This window comes from Dromiciops gliroides, chromosome 4 (assembly GCF_019393635.1).
Source record: "Dromiciops gliroides isolate mDroGli1 chromosome 4, mDroGli1.pri, whole genome shotgun sequence".
Classification (NCBI taxonomy): domain Eukaryota; kingdom Metazoa; phylum Chordata; class Mammalia; order Microbiotheria; family Microbiotheriidae; genus Dromiciops; species Dromiciops gliroides.
In genome coordinates, this window is record NC_057864.1 from 58986258 (window position 1) to 59007494 (window position 21237).

The following is a 21237-nucleotide window of genomic DNA, read 5'->3' on the forward strand; positions in this document are numbered from 1 at the left end:
TACAGAATAATATATGAAATATAGAAAAGAATGGTTTATCTCTTGATGGACTTTTTCTGGATAAAGGGAGTATTTTAGTGATGTTTCCAGTAAAAGTTCAGCAAATCGATTCCAAACCCTTTTTTGAAATTCACATGTTTTGAACAGCCCCTAAAACCCTTGGTAATATTTAGATAACTACTAAAGGTGAAGTGTACTTTGATCTGTACACTTTGACCTCAAAGTTAAAACTTCACTAAAATGAAATTTTAAGGGGTGGTGCTGCAGTGGATAAAGCACCGGCCTTGGATTCAGGAGGACCTGAGTTCAAATTCGGCTTCAGATCTTGACACTTACTAGCTCAGTGACCCTGGGCAAGTCACTTAACCCTCATTGCCCCACAAAAAAAAAAGAAAATGAACTTTTAAGTGATTCCATATATATCACATTAACCTCCCATTTAGCCACTAAAGGTGTAATGCAATTGTAGCCTTGGAATTTCATTATGCTACTCCTATGTTTGATGCTTTTATTGACATATCTGAAATTAAATCGGTTCCTTATGAAGAGCATTCATTTGCTTATTTCTCCCACTCAAATATTCCTCTACTTTTTCAGGAAAATAGTTGTAAGGGGGAGAAATTATAAAAGGGTTTTTTGGGGGTTTTTTAAGTAATTGTTCCCATTTGGGACTATAACTTTAAAAAAATTTCAATAAAGCACATCGCCTGTTTTTGTTATTTTTCTCACACACAAGCTTCTAAACATTCTAAATTATTGGTCTGATTTCTAGACCTATGTAATTTTTCACACTGAAAGGTCATCTTTAATTGGTTGCTGTTCATTTGGTATTTAGAATAGAGGCCATTTAACTGTTCACATAGACATAAACCATTAGTGGTTTGATTCTAAAACATAACTGTTTTATAGTCATGGAATTCTATTAGTTGAAAATTTTGTTTGCCTGATAAGAGTCTTCTCTGTGGGTCAAATCTATTTGCTTGCCTTACCCCTGAAAGAGTACATCTAAAAGAATTGATCTCAAATATGTGATGTGGTCCTGCCTATGTGAAGTATATCTTCTGTAGCATCTTTAAAAATTGCTAATCCCAAGAAGAGTGATTTTTAACTGACACATTTTCTAGTAAGATTATCTAGCATAATTGTAAAAATTGGGCCTCTCTAATCATTGTTAAAAAATAATTTAACAGCATGCTAAAAATAATACATACTTGAACAAGTATAATTATGTGTACTTACATTTGGGGATATCTTAGAGGCAGTGAGCCCCAGGCTGTGCTCAAGGAATATGTGTAGCCAAATAATTACTGCATTTTTTAAAAAATCTAGACAAAGAGGAAAACCGGGGTCTGAATTTCCCAGAACCACAGAAAATTAATTCACTTTTCAAATCAGGACCCAATACACAATATTTAAATTATCCTTTAATCTGCTGGTTAAAGCTGTATCCATTTGCAAAACTAGAAAACATTATTGTAAATTTTTTTAACTTTTCAACCTAATAAAAATCATTTCCATATGATAAAAATAATACTGACAGAGGGAACAAAGTTCAGGACAATTCCCTACCCATTTCAGCCTCATAGGACCTTTTTTTCTTTTTTCCCCAAAATGAAAATCTTAAGTGTATAGAGATTTTTCACATTGATTTTTGTTTGTTTGGGGGGTGGGGTTTGGGTTTACTCACTGGGAAAGATGAGCAGAAAAGCAGGTGAGCGGCAATCATCAGGAGAAGAGGGAGGGGAGTGCTCTCAGGCTGTTCTGGTGTCTGTGAACCACTAAGAACTTTCTAAGACTAATCCTCACTTTAGGAAATAGTTTAGGAAGAGATCTAAAGACTTAAGTATGATGGGTTAATCAAAGTCCCTCTGAGAGAGTCAGTCTCTGAAATTAATGAATTTCAGCTTTAAAATGAGCAAAAACATCTAGTGAATTTGTCAAAAAGCACGGAAAGTTGATGAAGGGGGAAAAGAAGCTTGAAAATGAATGACCTAAACAAAGATGAGTTCACACTATATTAATTTAATGGCAATTTGGCTATTTGAGAAAAAGATTTCAGCCTTGACATTTCCTGGGGTAAATGCTAGTCATTTTGCAAACATCTCCCTCAGGTTCAGTCCTATAAAACCTGGAAATGGAGAGAACTTTGTCGAACATTCAGAAAAGAAAGAATTCCCTTGTTCTTTACCATCCTTTTTCTCACTGTTCAGTCCTAACAAAGGTCAGACACCATGTATCTCTCCTTTGTCTAGATGAAGGCACACAGAATTCCTATTTCCAATGTAAACTTGAGCGGGCATGGAATAAATCAATGGGACTCAGTTGCAGACTTATATTGATCTGGTTCCTTTTGTTAGGCAGAAGAGACCCCACTGGACTAGGCTGTGGTTTCACCTAGAGGAATTTGGAAAGAGGCATTGCAATTAGAAAGCTAATACATAAGGAGAGGAAAGGCTCTCCGTACCTTTTCTCAGTGGGCTGATTTAGATCCAGATCACTTTGTAATACATCAACTGTTGTTTTCCTCTAACTCTCCCTATTCAGGCAGCAGCTCATAGCTTTAATCCCTCTATTTTGGGTCATCTCTCGAAGCAGTCAGTTATCTCAGATGAATCATCCCTGATTTAAATGGCCTTGAGTTCCCTTTTCTCTCCGAATGCTAGTACTGTAAGGCTGTGAGGATAATGCTTATGGGTAGCAGCTAGCTTCTGGCACCTTCATTAGATACCTCAGCATAGCTTAGCATTGTTGCAGAACTGATTTTAAATGGAAAAAAATCAGAAAAAGAAGAAATCAAACTTTATAAGTAAATAATGGAGATAATTCTAGCTGTAGAGTTTAGTTGAACTGATGTTTATTATGATTGATAAACATGATTATGCTGTATGTATTTTGGGTCCTGTTTATAGGTTACAACTTTATAGGGTTGGGAGGGTAGGGGAAAGAGAGTTGATTATGTTCGAAGGAAAGTATTGCTCATGTTTTTGTTTTGGTTTTTTTTCTGTCTTGCCAAAGGAAACTGTCACTCCTGTGATTGGAATTAGGTTGGTTTATCTGTGGCTTTAATCTGCAGCACAGCAGCACATAGTGGCATGCAGACTGATAGAGTGGGTTGCATGAGTTCAGGATCCTCAGAGGTGCATACACACTCATTTCTCCTTCCCTTTTGACTTTCTCCTTTCTTCCTGCCCCTCCGAATGAATCATTATCTCTGTAAGGCTCTAAAGTTTAGACAACAGAGAGTGAATGTATGAAGTGGGTGTGGGTGTGAATGGTTGGGAAATGGAAGGAAGAATAGGGATATATTGTTTAATTTGAGGAGGAAGAAAGTGAATGAATGGTTGTATCTTAATCCAAATGGGAAGCTGAAAGTTAAACAGGTTCCTTTTATCCCCTTTTGTCCTGATACTGAATGTAGTGCTTGTAGAGCAGAGAAGTGGAACCATTTTTCCCTTTTTTTTCCTAATAGCTACACTGATTCTTTCTATACCAAAAATACAAACGAAGACGTGAAAGCTAACCCGCACCTCACACCTGAGCACACCTACCTGACTGGTGTACCCAAAGGAATCGAACAACTGTGAGATGTCGTCTTTAAGAGACTTAACTAGTTGGGCTGTCAGAAAAGTGGTTTTTATTGTAGAAGAAATTTTTATTGTGGCAATTTTCTTGGCACGAGGTAGCATATTTGGGGGAAGGTATGATGCTTATTTGGGAAGAATGAAGGATCTTTTCCATCCCAGCTATAGCACATGTCATCCAGGGTCCCCGAGTTATGTGTGTGCCTAGAAAAGCCAGGTTCTAGTGAAAATCCATGTCAGTGTGGTTGGAGAACAAAAGCTATCGATAGGTCATTGTTGGCCCCACTATTTTCAGGATGGGTAGATCAGGAAAGAGGGAAAAGCTGGACCTTTGTCTGAATCTCCCGCCCTTAGCCCACCCCTATCCACCTCTTCTTCCCCTTAGGGATGCCTTATGAATTTCTCCTGGCTTTAGGGAAAAGTTTATTTTGGTTCGGTTCTCTGGCCCAGTGAAAAGACAAGCTATTATTGTTCAGTGGCACGGTGGTGGTCTTAGAATTGCTAGGAAACTTGGTCAAGGGAGAGAATCTTTTTCTGTATCTTTTTCTTCTTTCCCTGTCATCTAACACCTAGTGAAATAAAACCAGCACAACGTGTTTGAGTTCAGATAACATTCATATATTCTTCTTTTTTTTTTTTTTTTTTTTTTTAGTGAGGCAATTGGGGTTAAGTGACTTGCCCAGGGTCACACAGCTAGTAAGTGTTAAGTGTCTGAGGCCGGATTTGAACTCAGGTACTCCTGACTCCAGGGCCAGTGCTCTATACACTGTGCCACCTAGCTGCCCCACATTCATATATTCTTACTGCATTTTATAAAAGAGTTGCCTGGAATGGTGAGGACTGTGTTGGAAACTGAAAGATTATTCTTCCACATAGTTTGCTTGGAAAAAAAGATGTTTTCTATGAACAACTGCTGGAGTTGAGTGGTTAGTTTATCTGGTGTACTGTTGTGACATAGAAGAGAGAGAGAAAGAAATATACTTACTGCTCCGATGATCTTCCATCAGAAAATGACCAAGGGATGGGATTTCCTTTGAAAGCTTTACTGATTCAAAGACCTGCTGTTCTGACATTATGTAAAAGTGGTATTAATGTTGTGTGAATTTGCAGAGCTAGCTAGGGTTGTAGATAGGTAATAGGGATTTGAAAGAAATGACTTCTCAAACATAAGAGCACTTAAAACAAAAGCTATGGAAAAACAAGGTGTGCTTTACAAAAAACAAATCCGAGGAAGGAAATGAAACTCACCTGGTGGTAAGGGTGGGCTGTAGTTGAATATTCACGTCCTTGGGTCCGCACACCATCTCTTTTCCCAAAACAGGACACTGTTAAAGGTTTCAAATCTCAAAATTAACTTACCTTAAAGATGATTAAAATCTGCTGTAAGTCCCCCCCCCCCATTTTTTTTTTCTGTATTTACTTGTATGTCTTTTAGGGCCACCTTAGAAACAATTTCTTCAGCTAACTTGGCAGTGGCGTTTAGTCTCAAGCTCTTCAGTTGAATGTTGTGCTGTCAAAAGCCAGACTATGAAGTGAATATCCCAGTCCTTTGGTTCCTTAGCGTTAGGCTGTCTTTCAGGTGGAAAAGGACAGAGCCAAAGGTAGGACATGATGAATATGCTTCCTTCCCACCCTCCCTGACTCCTTATGGAGTAAGAAGACAGTGTCCCTTTAGAAAGGGCCGTCTGTTTGAGCAAGGAGGACCTTGGCACTGGGCAGCCTTTCTTGGACAAGTGGGCAAAAGGGAGTAAAGTAGACTATGATGACCTAGTTGGACTTAGGACAGCAAAGGGAGTTTTCAAAGGGGGCAGATGGTAGAGTTGTGCAAACTCTTTGGTATGTGGCGAGTCTTCCCCCTTCAGGTAAATGGAGAAATGGATTCCTTATCCAAGCTCTGTCTCTGCCTGAGCGGAAAGCAGGTTAAGGAACCCCCACAATATCCTGCTTTTGGAAGAATGCTTCTCCCAGCACTGAAAACCTGTAGGTAGTTCCATTTCCTTCTCTGTGGTAGTGGCAAAAGGAAAGGGGACTCGGGGTGGGCCGACGTCTCCCCCCCAGCACAGAAGCTCTTGTATACCTCATTTCTAACTCGTGACTGAGTAACTAGCTTTAACTTTCTCCAAACCCCACAGAGGTGCCAAGGACACCCTCTCTCCCTGGAGTTCTGCTGAACTCTGGCCTATAGCATCATGTCACCCAAAGCCTGGGCTGGGACCCCCAAAAGCCTCCCAATGTCGCTGCTTCAAAGCTACTGCAAACTGAGGGCAAATTGCAATCTCATACTACTTCCTTTGCTTCCCAGGGGGCTTCTCAACCCTTCACTGGCCTTGAACATCCACTTCCCTTCCACCTCCCTTTAAAGGGCTGACGAGCCACCTGTGTCTCCACCACTGCCTCAGCTCTTCCATCCTGCCAGCCCTGCATGTACAATGCCTTTTCCCTGTTGGGATAGGGGCTGTCCCCTTTCCCGGGAGGCCTCAGGGGTCCAAGAAAGGACATCAAAGACTCCTCCCAGCTGACTGCTGCATACGCATTCCACTTTTTTTCTTTGACATGACCAAAAAAAAAAAAAATCAAATATTTAATTTAATTATTATTATTAATATTGTTGTTATTATTATTATTTGACAATCTTCTATCCAGCTGGCGGTCGAAAAGCTGCATCCTCGGTCCTTTCACCTTTTCTTTGAATGTACGTTTACCCCCCACCCCCCATCCCCATGGGAGAGAAGAACTTTGCCAGGCCGTGATACTGCTGCTATAAGCCAGGGGAGGGTGGTTTCTTTGTTTTGTTTTGTTCTTTTAACAATTTCCAGCCAAAACCAAAGATTTCTTAATGATTGTATAAACTCAAAACAAACAAACCAAAGAAAAGGGGAGTCTTTAGCACTGTTCCGATCTGGGCTGCAGTCTGGCATTTGGGGGAGCTGGCTGGGAGGAAGGCCAAGGGACTCCTGGCTGGCTCAGAACAGACGAATGACAAGAAGGATCCTTTCCACAGGCTAAGGTTGCTCAGCAGTTTGCTAGGGCAGAGTGACTACCAAGCCAGTTTGCCGGCTTTCTACTCCTGAGGGGAATGTGCTGCTCCCAGTTTTCAGAAATAGATAAAACCCAACAGAATCTGTCCTATAACAACCAGGGTTTGGCCACCTAGACCTGGTGGGGGGAGGCGGGGTGAGCAGTCTCAGCACAGGGCACTGGGGCAGGCTGGGCTGCTCTGCTAGGGGCACTTCTGAGGGCTCCTTTGGTTGTGTTTTTAAATTTCTTAACTGCAGCTGCTGGGGAGCAGCTGCCCTGTGGGTGAGAGATCACCTTGAAAGATGATCAGAGCTTCTCGTTTCTTTGTTTTTCTTCCCCCTCTCTCTCTCTCTCTCTTTTGCGGCCCTACTGTGCAACTATGCATTGTATTTCTCAACCTTTCGTGCTAGGTAGATGCCTGTGACTTTTTAACGTTGGGGGGTGGGGGGGGGGTTGCAAATGAAGGAACTTTTTACATGGATCTTTTTAATCTCAGTTGATTGGGGGTTGGGGGGGGTTTGGTTCTAGGGTCATACAAGCTCTATCCCAAAGCAAAATCCAAATGTTAATAATATTAGCCTGATGCAGATACCAAAGATAATTTCTTTCCTGCAGAACCTTAGACTTGTGTATTAAGTATGATTACCCAGCACTTGCATTAGTCTAACCTCAGTAATTCCAAAGCTTAGATGTATATTTTGGTATATTTCTGGGATATTAAAAAAAAATGTCGTTTAAAATTCTTGTTTGTTTCAGTGTAATGCTCTTACAGTCATAGCATGAAAATAATGGAACTGTCCTCTTCTTAGTAGTTTGAAATAATAGTATTTTTGTATGTTTTGGGTGTGTCTATGTATGTATTAACATAACAGTTTTCACTGCCTAGGTGTTCATAATAAAAAAGAAAATTAAAAAGTATAAGTGTACATAATAGTCAATAATGAACTTCCACCAGACTGTTGATTTGGGTTATGTTTTCACTGATTGCGGTTCCCAGCTGGGAATCTTTTTTTATTTTATTTTAAAGAGACAGCAACCTTGTTTTTCTAAATAAAAAAAAAAAAAGGTTTCTTTTTTCTTCTTTTTTAAATGAAGATTGATTCAGGGGTGTTTTTCCACTGTTATAAATGGAGGGTCTCAAGGAGCCATAAGTGCCCTTGCCCCCCAGAGTATTTTGTTTTTATGTACTTTACTTTTAAAATGTGAGTTTGTGTTCCTCTTTGTGGAACCTGAGCTGCGGTGTAAATGATTCCCTCCCAAATTGTCCAATAGCTTTAACAAGGCAATGACAATTCCCATTCAGTTTAGTGGGAGTCCTCTTACATTTCTCCTTAGATAAATTTGCAATCTAGGTGGCTATTGTATAGCCGCCTTTCCCAGACTGCCTGGTCAGCCAATTCTAACTCTGACATAAATACTTTTAAGAGAATCAGCTGAATACTTAGAGATTTAGGTCTTGTCATCTATACCCATAGGAAACACGGCTTTCTCAGTTTTGAAAACCTGAAACACACAAGGCCTGATGTTTAGGAAATTAGCTGATGTCTCCTGAGGCTGGGAGGTGGTGGGGAATACTGGGGGTGCTTTCTCTTTAAAAGTACCCTTTAACACCCCCCCCCTTCCTCTCACCCTCTGACCCCAGGGGCTGCCTACAGGTGACTGTAGGCTTGGAGAGATTGTGTAGATGACAGTGAATCAGAATGAAATGGTAGATTTTGTGTAGATGCATTTGTCTGCTGTAATTTTTTATATATATAAAACTTACTGTAACTGTACAGTTCATTTCTGTTGTAAACATCATTAAACCATTTTCCAAGTGTTTTAACATTGTATGAGTCCTTTGAAGGTTTTTTTTGTCAATATCTTTGAAACTTTATGGTAATATGCCTACGTGAGACAGAGAGAGAGAATATTCCTTCTACAGTATTAATCTCCAGAGTCCAAGGAGGACCAAAGACCATCACTCTCGTCTTTCCTTTAACTGTGCATCTGCACTGGGTCGTCTTCCACCACGCAGTGACCTCTGTCAGATGCATTTGATGGTCAAGGCTTTCACAATCTTTTACCGGGCTCTTGATGATGTGAGTGAGCCGCCAAGCTGAGGGGCAGTCTCCCTTAGATCTGGGGTGCTTTTTGTGATCAAACACAGGACCTCGACTGAACCTCCAAGAGAGGATCCCTCCAAGAGAACTCTTCAAAGTTCTCGTGTCGCCATCTATATTTTACTCAGAAGGTTGGAGGTTCGAGTTAACTCTTCTGAATTCAGTGCCACCTCTAGTACCATATGATAAATGTTCAGGACTCTCAGAGAAATCCTATTAGAGATAAGTCTAGATTTTAATATCTTATTCTTTAATAAGGGGGAGACACAACTGATCTTTAAGGTTATTCTGTTTGCCATCTGACGTGTCAGATGGTTGATAAATTGAGAAGGAAAAGTAAAACCTTCACAGAGGTAAACATCAAGCCTGCCATGAAGCCCCACGGGTGAGTTATCTTCTTGGGTGCCCCTTATCCCTTCATAAGCTGGGACAATACTACTGAGCTGATCTCATGTGAGTTTACACTGGTCTAGGAGACCCTATACCACTTATTTACTAACTCAGATCTCTGGCCTAAATTCTCCACCAAATCCCCTCAGGTCCTCAGTGTCTGGGGACACTTGCCCCAACATCACCCTCCATCATCAAAGGACCCTTCCATGATAACCCCAAGTACTTGGTACTTCTCCAGTCCTTGGCAAGGAAATTAATGCAATGACATTGGTACCTCCTGCTCCTCACCCCGGTGATTCAGAAAGTATCTCCCCTGCTGTCACCTTCTGTCTCTCCAGCCCACCCTTTCCACCTCTGCTCTCCTCTCCTACTGCGGACACTAGCTGTGGAACCCTGAGTAACCTGTAAAATGGGGCTCATAGAATTCATCTCGTAAAACTTATTATAAGAAACAAATGATATCTACAAAATACTATGGAAATCTTAATTATTAACAATACTCCTTCCTCTCACACCAGAGGTCTCTTTTAACAGTATTTCCATCTTCAGGAACATCTCGGACTGGATCTCAAACTCGACATGTCCCAGACAAAATTCATTACCTTTTCCCCAAACCCTCCCCTCTTCTCCATCTTCCCTATTACCATCGAAGGCACTGGCATCCTCCTCTCCCCCTCAGGTTGGCAAACATGTTGCCCTCAACTTGTCACTCTTAGCCTACATATTCAGCTGCCAGGTCTCTTGCTTCCTACTCCGCTATTTCTGAGCTTGTAGAGCCCCTGTACTAGTTCAGGCCCACATCACCTTCTGAGTTTCTCCCAACTCCATTGTCCACTCAGCTGCCAAAGCGATTGGTCTGACCATCCCAACTCCCTACTTATGGGGTCCAAGATAAAGTCCTCTCCTTGACATTGAAAGGTCCACGTAACTTTCCAGAGTTGTCACATTTCATTCTTTCGCACACTAGCTGTGTGAGCCCGGACAAGTCACTTAACCCTTTTTGCTTCATTTTCTTCATCTGCAGAATGAGTCAGAGAAGGAAATGGCATCTGCCAAGAAAACCCTAAATGGGGCCAAGAAGAGTCAGACGTGACTGACACATACAGGACTAAAACTCCAGGCAAGGGATTGGCAATCTAGGGTTATGTAGTATGAGAGTAACACACTGGCCACACCTTTCTTCCTCAAGCCTCCACATACCCCTTCCAAGTGGCCAAATACAGAAGAGCTGTCACAGATACAAGTTTAATTGTGGCGTTATTATTTTGTTTTGTTTTGGTTTTTTGTTTTTTAGTGAGGTAATTGGGGTTAAGTGACTTGCCCGGGGTCACACAGCTAGTAAGTGTTAAGTGTCTGAGGCCAGATTTGAACTCAGGTCCTCCTGACTCCAGGACCAGTGCTCTATCCACTGCGCCACCTAGCTGTCCTGGCGTTATTATTTTTAAAAAGCTGAAGCCACAAGTGGAACAGGGAGGCAGGTTTATAACTTGGGCTGAGGACAAATCCAGAAAGGGTTCTGAGCCTCCCGACTCAGTCAGATGTTTGGCTGTGGGGCTCTCTGACCTCGGGTATCTTTGTTTTATTGTCAAATTGAGATGCCCACAGTAGGATATCCACATAGACATGTGCACACCAAGCATGTTAATAATACCAGAGTAGAGTACAGGGGAAAGAGTCAAAGAAACAAGCATTTATTAAGTAGCTACTCTTTGCCAGGCTTTGTATTCCACCCTAGGACCACAAAGTATTTTGTTGATTCGTATGTGTCTGTACATCTGTGTGTGTCCACATTTATGCACGTATAGATACACATAAAATTTACAATAAAATACATTTTTATTGCGATTTACAAATATTACAAATTTACAAAAAATACAATAAAATTTGTGTATGTGTGTGTACACATTGTTCTTGTTCAAGTGTACCCAACTCTTTGTGACCCCATAAGGCCAACTGGTGTTTTCTTGGCAAAGATAACAGTGGTTTGCCATTTCCTTCTCCAGTTTTATTCAGGCTTAAGTGACTTGCCTAGGGTCACACAGCTAGTAGTGTTTGAGTTCAGATTTGAACTCTGGTCTTTCTGATTCCAGGCCCAGTTCACTATGCACTGTGACACCGGGCTTCCCATAGGTGCACGTGCACACACAATATATGGATTTGGGAGTCATTGGGAAAGAGATGGTAATCCTATCAATGGAAATGGATAATGTCGCCCAGAAAGAGAAAAGGAGAAGGAAGAGAATAATTTCATCCACAACTCAAAAGCTCATCTGGTTGAATAGCCCCACATCATCAAACCCCTTCTGCAGAGCCTCCTGTCACTAACAATAAGGAGCCCTAGTGTTTTTCCCTCAATCCCTAGCTTGTGTGTATGTTGCTCAACTGCCCATCAGTCGTTAGTCCCATCCCTGCCCTCAAATATTGTATACTTCATAGAATCATAGGATTCTGGGCATGAAAAGGACCACAGTGGCTAGCTAATCCGGTCTCTACCCAATAAAGAAAGCCCTCCACAACACACCCCATAAGTTGTCATACATCCTCTGATGGAAGATTTCCAAGGAAGAGAACTCACAGCCCTCCAGAGGTAACCCCTCCCCTGTTTGGAGAGTTATCCTTTATCAGGAAGTTGGTCTTTCCTGCATCGAGCCTCTATCTGCCTCTTTGTGGCTTCTTCCCATTGCTCAAGATCTCTATCAGTAATACCTTCCCCTTCTCAACCATGTAGTTGGAATGGGAAGCGGCGCTCTGAAGGGATGCCTTATAGAACAATCTATCAGGGCCAAGAGAGACTTTACAAATCAACCAGTTCACCTCCTTTTATTAAATTATTAGATTAATTAATACATTATGAATTAATATTATTACCAAGTGAGGAAGGCAAGACCCAGAGAGGTCATGATATGTTGAAGGTCACATAAGGAAATGACAGATACAAAAGAACCTGAATTTCCTGTGTCTCAGCCCGGTGTCATTTATGGAAGCCAGGTGGCACAGTGGATAGCGTGCTGGACCAAGAGTCACGAAGACCTGAGTTCAAAGTCAGCCTCAGGGGCAGCTAGATGGCACAGTGGATAGAGCACTGGCCCTGGAGTCAGGAGTACCTGGGTTCAAATCTGGTCTCAGACACTTACCACTTACTAGCTGTGTGACCCTGGGCAAGTCACTTAACCCCAATTGCCTCACCAAAAAAAAAAGATATAAGTTGGTGGCTACACTGATCAGAGTTCTGATTTCTTTCAAAGTCAGCCTCAGATACTTGTGAAAGTCTTCTCTTTCCAGATTTTCCTAAAGCCCCGGCTAGGAACCTCAAGTTGCCTCTATCACATGGTACCTTACAGTATACATACCTGTGTGCCCAGTGTATCGTCCCAGGAGACCACAGTCTTCTCCAGAGTGAGAACTATAGGGGGCAGCTAGGTGGCGCAGTGGATAAAGCACCGGCCCTGGATTCAAGAGGACCTGAGTTCAAATCCAGCCTCAAACACTTGACAGTTACTAGCTGTGTGACCCTGGGCAAGTAATTTAACCCTCATTGCCCTTCCAAAAAGGAAAAAAAAAAAAAAAAACAGTGAGAACTATGCCATTGCCTTGACACGCAGTGGAACCTCAGTAAAATGTTGAGTTGAATTGTTGAAGTGTCCACCCCAATGGCCACAGGGGGTGATTCTAGGGGAGAGCCTGGTAGTTGGTGTTTGGTAGTTACGTCTGAGGGACCAGAAAGCATTGTATGCACATTTATGTCCAATGTAACTATCACAGGAGGGAGGGAGGGGAGTCATGAGGGAGCAGATCACCAAACCAGGAAGAAGTGATGGAGGGTGGCAGGCAGAGACAAGGAGTTCAAAGAGTAAGAAAGGACAGGTATGGGAGGAGTTCTTGATACTTGACTTGACCCTTAAGTCCACAATGAACAGACAGTGCCAGGCTCTCTGGGCCCAGTCCTGTACAGCAGAACTGATAAGCCAGCCATGCTGGAAAAGAGTCAGAAGTCCACGCTAGTGTCAGGGTGGAAAGCAAGGAGCATCTGCCCATGGAGGGATTAATGCCCTAGATCCCAAGTTGTCCCTTTGACCCCTTCAGAGGCCATAAGAGGAAAAGTAAATGGGGAATACTCGCTAACTCCTGATGGTCCCTGAGAAGGTTTGGAACTACATACCTAAACTGGATTCGTGGAATTACTGGGTTTGGGACAAGCTAATAAACAGACAGGTTAAGAGTTACCTTTGTCTGGGAGGACCCTGAGTAGGGGGCATGTTGCAGAGAGGGGAACTTTGGCTGCGCAGACCATTAAGTACTTGGTTATTTTAACATGTTTATTTTAATTCTTTTTGGCCCTATGGCAATCGATAAAAAACTTTATACAGACAGTGGATAGTGCTGGGCCTGGAGTTAGAGTCAGAATTTGCTCTCAGATACTTGCTAACTGTATTTAAGTGGGCAAGTCACTTAGCCACCATTTGCCTCAATTTCCTCATCTGTAAAATGAAGATAACATCACTCAGCTGGCAGGATTGTTGTGAGGATCAAATGAGATGATAAATGTAAAGCGAAGTTCTGTATAAAATGTTCATTATTATTGTTGTCATTGTTGACTAAATGTTAACTATTATAACTAAATGTTAACTGTTGTTATCGTTACACTTGTGCAATGGACTCTGTTATAAGATGTGAGTGTGAAAAAGCCAGCAGGAAGAGATGTCACCATTGTTGTTTCTTTCACTGGGCGGGAGCTGGGCCTCACTGAATGAATTCACACAGACCACACTCCTGGACTAATGAGACAGACCCCCTTAAAAGGAGAAGGGCGCAAGGAAAGAGGTAACCGAACAGAACATAGAGTTTCCCCCAGAGTAGCCCCTAGTGTTGTGGGGGTTGTTAGGTCTGTGGTAAAAAAATATGAAAGTTTTTTAACAGGTTAGGATAACTGAAAGACTCTAGTTTTTGAAGGACCACCCTTTTGGGGAGGAGACCAACAGTCCGCCTGCTGCGCACGTCAGACTGCCTGCTACGCACTCGACTTCCGGGGTGAAGAGAACGGAAGTGGAGTTTTTTCCTGCTCCGCTGGTCTCCTGGCTGCGCTGCACAGACAGACACGGACTGGAGTTTGACTCGGCCCGGCTCTCGGTTAACAGCACGCGCTTGACTCGGTCTCTCTCCCCAAAAGTGGCCTTGGGTTTTGGTGAGTTTTATACAGAATATAGACTAAGCCTAGACTTAAGACGATTTGTATTGTATTTCTATTTTCCTATCCTTCTAATCAACATCACCTTGTGACTACCATACAATAAAGGTTCTATCTAGAAAACCAGAAGCTTCTTCCATTTACTAGTGTGGGAGATAAATTAAGGGAAAGGTTAAGTAGGGGAGATTTATGATCTAATATCCAATTTTAATCTCACAGGTCTTTATTGTTGAATCAGGAATGGTCAGCTCTCACCTCCACCCTAGGCACCCCACCTCCACTTCCTGGTGGTTAAGTAAACAATGTGTATATTATTGGGTTTGAAGAGAACCCAGTATTTGAAGTGCCTTATCTCTTGAGCTTTCTGCATTTTAATTTCATGATCCTCTGATGAGCCCCTCGCACTGTCTTTTCCCCATTCATTGTTGATTATATGCACAGATGACCCACCTGAGTTTTCAAAGAGCCAGAGACCAAGCTGCAGCTTTTCCAACCTCTCCTCCCTGACACATGTGAGCAGAGCCATGCTATGCTTTCATCTGAGCAGCTGAGGATGTTGGGATCTTTCCAGGCAATTCTAGACCTCCCAGATGGAAATCCTGGAATTGCCCCATTGTCCTCCAGGGGAGTCCCTCCCCACCCCCAGAACAGCAGGCCGATTTGTCAGTGACTGAGTCCCCCATGCCTCTATGACTACTGAAATGACCCTTTTATTATTTTTAACATAAAACAGCGTTTTCATTGAAGCATTTATTTGGGGGGGGGAAATCACATGGGTTCAGCAAACAAGTATAAATAAAAACCAGAAGGCCAAATGTCAGATTTCTCATCCATAGCAGTGTCCTTTTCCATTAGTTCCAGTTGGTTCCTCTTCCATTTTTTACTCCCCAGAGTTGTACCACCATCAGATTTAATCTTTATGAGTCCATGAGGTGTTGGATTATCCATGGATGCCTTCACGATAATGATCTTAATCTTTCTCCCACATGCCCCATTCTTGTTCCTGTAGGATTCTGCCTAAGCTACCATACCTTCTTCTCCCAACTCCCCACCTATTTTTATTCTCAGCCTCCACTTCCCTCCTCCTACATGTCGGCATGGACACATCACCTGACCCCCTGCCCCAAAAACCCCTCCTCACTCCCAACAGAGACCTTTCACAGGAAGTATTGGGAGACACAGGACTTGAGTTTGAATCTTGATTCTGCTGTTTCTTCATTCTGTAAAATGAAGGGGTCCAACTAGGTGACTTCTAAGATCCCTTCAAGCTCCAGCTTGATGACCTTACGAAGGACAAGTCACTTTAAAATAGGAAGAGGGAGGCAACAGAAATGTAAATGGGGGTAGGGAGTGGGGTCAACAAAGCAGAGAAGCTAAATTTACAGCAAGAGTCAAGCCAAGGGGATGTAAATCCTAATGGTGGAGACTTTGGATTCTTTCAACAAGAGCAAACACCTCCAGTCTCTCTGAAGGCTTTACATAGCAGAAGCTAACTGCACCTCTGTGGAGTGGGGACATCCGTCCACTGCACAGATGTGAACACTGAGCCCTGGGGCAGGGAAACTGACTCACGGGCTGAGCCAGGAGAAGACCTGAGACCAAATCTTCCAGAGCCCTTCTGGTCCAGCCCTCTCCCTAGCTGATGCTTTGGCTAGTAGGTGCTTAATAATTCTTGTCTGATTGATTGATTGATTGATTGGCTACATCCCGAACCCTGAACCTTGCTTGTGAGAAGAGTGCTTGGTAAACTTTCTCAGAAATGTATTCTATTACTATGGTTACTAAAAAATCATGATCCCCAAGACAGGAAATCCCCTGAAAGATTCAAAGGCAAGCTCACTGAAGCAAGGCAATGGATATGGCCAAATTTTAACTTGAAATTCACCCCACAGGTAAGGAGAAGCCGTTCTGGTTGCTGGGAAACAAGAGTGATTTTTTTTTTCTTGGTAGGGGTCAGTTGTAACTGCTGTGTCCTCGTAACTGCAAACCTTGTCCGGGTAGGCGGGAGGGCGGTGGCAGCATACTCCCGTTAACGGGGAGGCAGGGGCTGCATGTGGAGAGCATCATAGGTGTCTTTGGTGGCTGGGCTGAGGCCCTGGGGAAAGCAGATAGAGATGGTCAGGAGGGTTGGATTCCCTGAGTCCCCTTCTCCCCAACCTGCCAGTACCAGAGTCTAAGCAACATCGAGCCAAGATGGCGGCTGAAGTCTTCTCAGTGGGAAAGAAACAAAATTCCAGAAACGTTTATGAATCACCTACTGTTTACAAAATGCCAAGATAGGTGAGGGAGGGGACTTGGAGGAGAAACATTCTGGTTTCACTAGGGCTGAAGATAAACAGAACCTAATAAACTGATGTAAATTACAGGATCGGGAGGGGATTAGACCTGTAATTTCTCCTGGTGACAAAATTCCCTGTATCAATGCAAGTCAGCAAATATACTTTCTTTGCAAAGGATAGTTTTAGAGTTAATTAAGTACTTGCCCCAGGGTCACATAGACAGGAAGTCTGGGAGGCAGGATTTGAATTCAGGTCTTCCTGGCCCCCAAATCCTCTCCCTGTCAGATGATTTTTTTCATAGACAAATTTCTTGTTTGTAGTATGAGTCTTTGACTTAGCTGATGCAGAGCTTCTGGCCCTGGGGCCGTTCTGCTCCGACCATTGTGGTTTGATTCGGCATCTCCCAGGCCATGTTCTTTACCCAGTGGATGCTGAGCCAGACAGGATTTATAGGCCTAGAGGCCTTCCTCCTGTCAGGCTTTATCAGAGACTATGAGAATAAGGGTGGAGGGGACTGGTCTAAATGGGGAAGCTAGGTGGCGCCACAGTGCAGAGAGCCAGAGTCAGGAAGACTCATATTTCTGAGTTCAAATCCAGCCTCAGACACTTAGCTGGGTGACCCTAGGCAAGTTGCTTCACCCTGTTTGCCTCAGTTTCCTCATCTGTAAAATGAGCTGGCGAGGGAAATGGCAAACCAGTCCAGTATCTCTGCCAAGAAAACCCCTGATGGGGTGACGGAGACTCGGACATGACTGAACAACAACCCGAATATCCAGATTCCTCTCAAAGGTGACAAGGCTCGACACCATACTCTGGCTATAACTCTCCTTCCATCTGTGACCTAGCAACCCAGCATCTGGAGCTGGGAAAGGCCTCAGAGCTCATCTTGTCCAACCCTTTTAGAGGAGAGAAAACTGGACCCCAGAAATGGAGAGTGACTGGACACAGGTCACCCAGCCAAGGCAATGGTAGATCTGGGATTCCAGCCCTGGTCTTCTGACTCCACCAGAAAGATGTGGGTGGAGCCGCTGGGACTTCTCACAGGGGTTAAGATCCTGGAGGAAGATGGGTCCCAGGAGATGGAGAGGGATGGAGAGGCCCTGACCACCCCTGTGTCCCCAGAGTTCTTGGACTCCCCGAGGCTTGCCTACCAGAGGAGCCAGAATTCCTCATCACACCTTCTCCCCCATTATGGGGTCACTTTTGGTTCTTATGTACATTAAAGAAGCTGCAAGCCAACCCAGGACTCTGCTACCTAGAAGCATTTGTGGAAACTGAATAGCTTGGGGTATGGGGAGCCGACAGGGAGGAGGGAGGCCCCTGGAGACCATTGGAGACGCCAACAAGTAGGTGGGTTCTCATTTGCAAAATCGCCTGCAGCTATTTGCATTAATTAAGCCCTTGACTATAATAACTGCTGCCTTTGAAAGTTGCCACTTTCTGGGGAATTTTTTCCCCTTTCATTCCTCCTCTCCCTTCTCTTCCTCCCACTCCTGTTGCCTCTGAGAGACAGAGGGAGGGAGATCTTAGTCTACAGATGTCCAAAGCTGTCCAGAAAGAGGCGGCTCTGTAGTGATGGAGGGCAATGAGCCTGACGCTAAGCAGCTTGGTGACCTTGGATCTCTCTGAGATCCATTTTTTTTTTTTTTTAGTGAGGCAATTGGGGTTAAGTGACTTGCCCAGGGTCACACAGCTAGTAAGTGTCAAGTGTCCGAGGCCAGATTTGAACTCAGGTACTCTTGAATTCAAGGCCGGTGCTTTATCCACTGCGCCACCTAGATGCCCCCGAGATCCATTTTTAAATTATATAAATTGGAAACAACCATAGATGAGCCACCCACCTCAAAGGGCTGCCGTGAAGAAAGCACATTGTCTGCCTTAAAGTGCTATCTAAATATACATGGAGCTACGCCTGTGGAGCCCAGAAGGCCCAACTTCAATTGCTAGAGAAGAAGACTTTTAAAATCATAGGATCATTGACTTCATGCCAGAAGAGACCTTAGGCTTCCTGTAGTTGGGCCCCTCCCATTTTATAGACGAGGAAACTAAGGCCCTAAGAGATGTGATTTGACCAAGGTTACCCAGGAAGAACCAGGATTCAAATCTAAAGATCCCTTGCACTGCACCATCAATTCAAATCTTAGTTTGGATAAAATTTGTGGAGCTCTTGTTTTGTTGTTGAGTCGTTCAGTTGTGTCTGATTCTTTGTGACCCCATGGACCATAACACGCCAGGCCCTTCTATCCTCCACTTTCTCCTGAAGTCTGTCCAAGTTCATGTTTGTTGCTTCCGTGACACTTTTCTATCCATCTCATCCTCTGTCGTCCCCTTTTCCTTTTGCCTTCAAGCTTTCCCAACATCCGGGTCTTTTCCAGTGAGTCCCAGCTTCTCATTATATGGTCAAAGTATTTAAGCTTCAGATTCAGTATTTGACCTTCCAGTGAACAGCCTGAATTAACTTATTTAAGTACCGACTAATTTGAACTCCTTGCTATCCAAGGGACTCTCAAAAGTCTTCCCTAGCACCACAATCCCAAAGCATCAGCTCTGTGGTGCTCAGCTTTCCTTATAGTCCAACTCTCGGGGCAGCTAGGTGGCGCAGTGGATAGAGCACCCGCCCTGGAGTCAGGAGGACCTGAGTTCAAATGCAGCCTCAGACACTTAACACTTACTAGCTGTGTGACCCTGGGCAAGTCACTTAACCCCAATTGCCTCACTAAAACAAACAAACAAATAAATAGTCTAACTCTCACAGCCATACACTACGACTGAAAAAAACCATAGCTTTGACTCTGCAGAACTTTGTCAGCGAGGTGATGTCTCCGCCCAGATTTGCTCTAGCTTTCCTTCCAAGGAGCAAGCACCTTTTAATTTCATGGCTATAGTTGCCATCGCTGCTGATTTTTGAGCCCAAGAATATAGAACCTGACCCTGCTTCCATTTCTTCTCCTTCTAGTGGTTTGTCTTGGAGTCAGACAACTTAGGTTAAAAATCTCTGCTTGGACATTAAGATATGTGACCGTAGGCGATTCCTTTAAACTCTGAGCCTCAGTTTCCTCATCTGTAAACAGAGAGGATTGTATTGGACAATCTCTAAGGCTTGCAGCTTTAAATAAGGATAACAATAATAAAAGCATCAAATGTTATCTCACTGGATCTTCACAACAGCCCTTTGAGGTAGGTGCTACTATGATTGCCATCTTATAGATGAGGAAACTGAGCCTGAGAAAAGATAAGTGACTTGCCCAGGGTCACATACCTAGCAGGTGTCCTAGGCAGGATTCAAACTCCGGTCTCTCTGATAATTAGTCCAACCCTAGCCACTGCGCCACCTAGCTCTGGCTGCAATTCTCTGAGTTGTCTGTCTAATCTGTGACCAAACCGATGCCCGTATTAACCGAGCTGTGACTAGGGTAAGGAGACTGGTACTTTGCCCCATTGTTTCTTGGAGGTGCTTCCTACCCTGCTGCCCCCCTGCATTAGTACTGGTGACAGTGTTATCCTGGGGGTGCTCCCTCACCAGTCATTAGTAACCCCAGCGTGTGACTTGGGCCGAGAGCTTGGCCTCCACTTTCCTTATCTATAAAATGAAGGGGTTGGACTAGATGAGTTCAGGGACCTTTCCAACTTGAAATGTACATTTCTGTACCTTTCTAGTCTTCATACACCACACACACACACACACACACACACACACACACACACACACACACACGTGTGTGCATGCACACACACACACATGCACACCCTCCCCATCCCCACCTCCTGGGTTCCTTCAAGTCCCATCTTCTCCAGGGAGCCTGTCCCAACCTCTCTTCATTCTGGGGCCTCATTATTCCATTACTTATCTTCTGTGTATTTTGTTTATACATAATTGTTTGCATATTGTCTCTGTCACTGGACTGTGAGCTCCTCAGGGGCAGGGACTGTCTTGCCTATGTTTGTAATGCCCAGGGGGTTAGCACAATACTAAGAAGGCACACAGTAGGTGCCTGATAAATGCTCATTGGCTAAGTGATTGACAGTGATCCTTCCACATGGCAGCCCTTCAGACCCAAAGACGACTTTCACACCAACCCTTGGACTTTTCTTCTACAGTCTAAATGTTCCCTGTTCCTTTGACTGTTCTCAGGTCTTCTAGTTTACTAGGGCCTTCACCATCTTGGTCAACCTTCCCATGGACTCTCTCTGGTTTGTCAATTCCCTCTCGAAAAGTGGCACTTGTGTGGGTGCACATCCACACACAGGGTGCTTTGTACGTCACGGGTACTCAATACATTGTTTGAGTCCAGTTCGCACAATATGACTGACATGACCCAACCTACAGCCTCCCACAAGACTGCACTCTCTGTGCACAAATAGCACTAAGGAGACTGAATGAGCATCTCGGTACATTCAATAAGCTAGAACTCCAACTCCTCCCCCACCCCACCCCCAGCATCCCAAGCTCCTCAGGAGGTGCCACATCTCTGGCAGCAAACTTGAGTGAGGCCATGATCAGAGTCAGTCCCTACCTGGTACAGGACATCATTTCCCTTGCCTCGTCTCCGCTGGTTCTATGGAAGTGAACCAAGAAAGAGATTACTGACACAGACAGACTTCCCACCCAAGTGATCCTCTTGTGAGCTGTGATTCTTGAGGGCTAGAGCCTGGGTGCTGTCTGGAAGACTCCCCCTCCC

The 21237-nt window shown here is 43.7% G+C and overlaps 2 protein-coding genes across 3 annotated transcripts in view; one reads left to right on the forward strand and one right to left on the reverse strand.

Moving 5' to 3' along the window:
* POU2F1 (POU class 2 homeobox 1) overlaps window positions 1-8405 on the forward strand; it is a 237633-nt gene extending 229228 nt beyond the window's left edge. The window contains exon 18 of the mRNA XM_044004419.1: window positions 5884-8405. The gene's annotated coding sequence lies outside the window, so the exon portion shown is untranslated. The remainder of the gene's footprint in view (window positions 1-5883) is intronic.
* Window positions 8406-15033: 6628 nt separating this feature from the next.
* The window catches only part of CD247 (CD247 molecule), a 102936-nt gene continuing 96732 nt past the window's right edge, over window positions 15034-21237 (reverse strand). For both annotated transcript variants that reach the window (XM_044004081.1, XM_044004082.1), the window contains exons 7-8: window positions 21073-21114; window positions 15034-16374 (exon numbers count right to left, since the gene is read on the reverse strand). In XM_044004081.1, coding sequence (XP_043860016.1) covers window positions 16309-16374; window positions 21073-21114 — 108 coding nt within the window. In that variant the 3' untranslated portion in view covers window positions 15034-16308. The remainder of the gene's footprint in view (window positions 16375-21072; window positions 21115-21237) is intronic.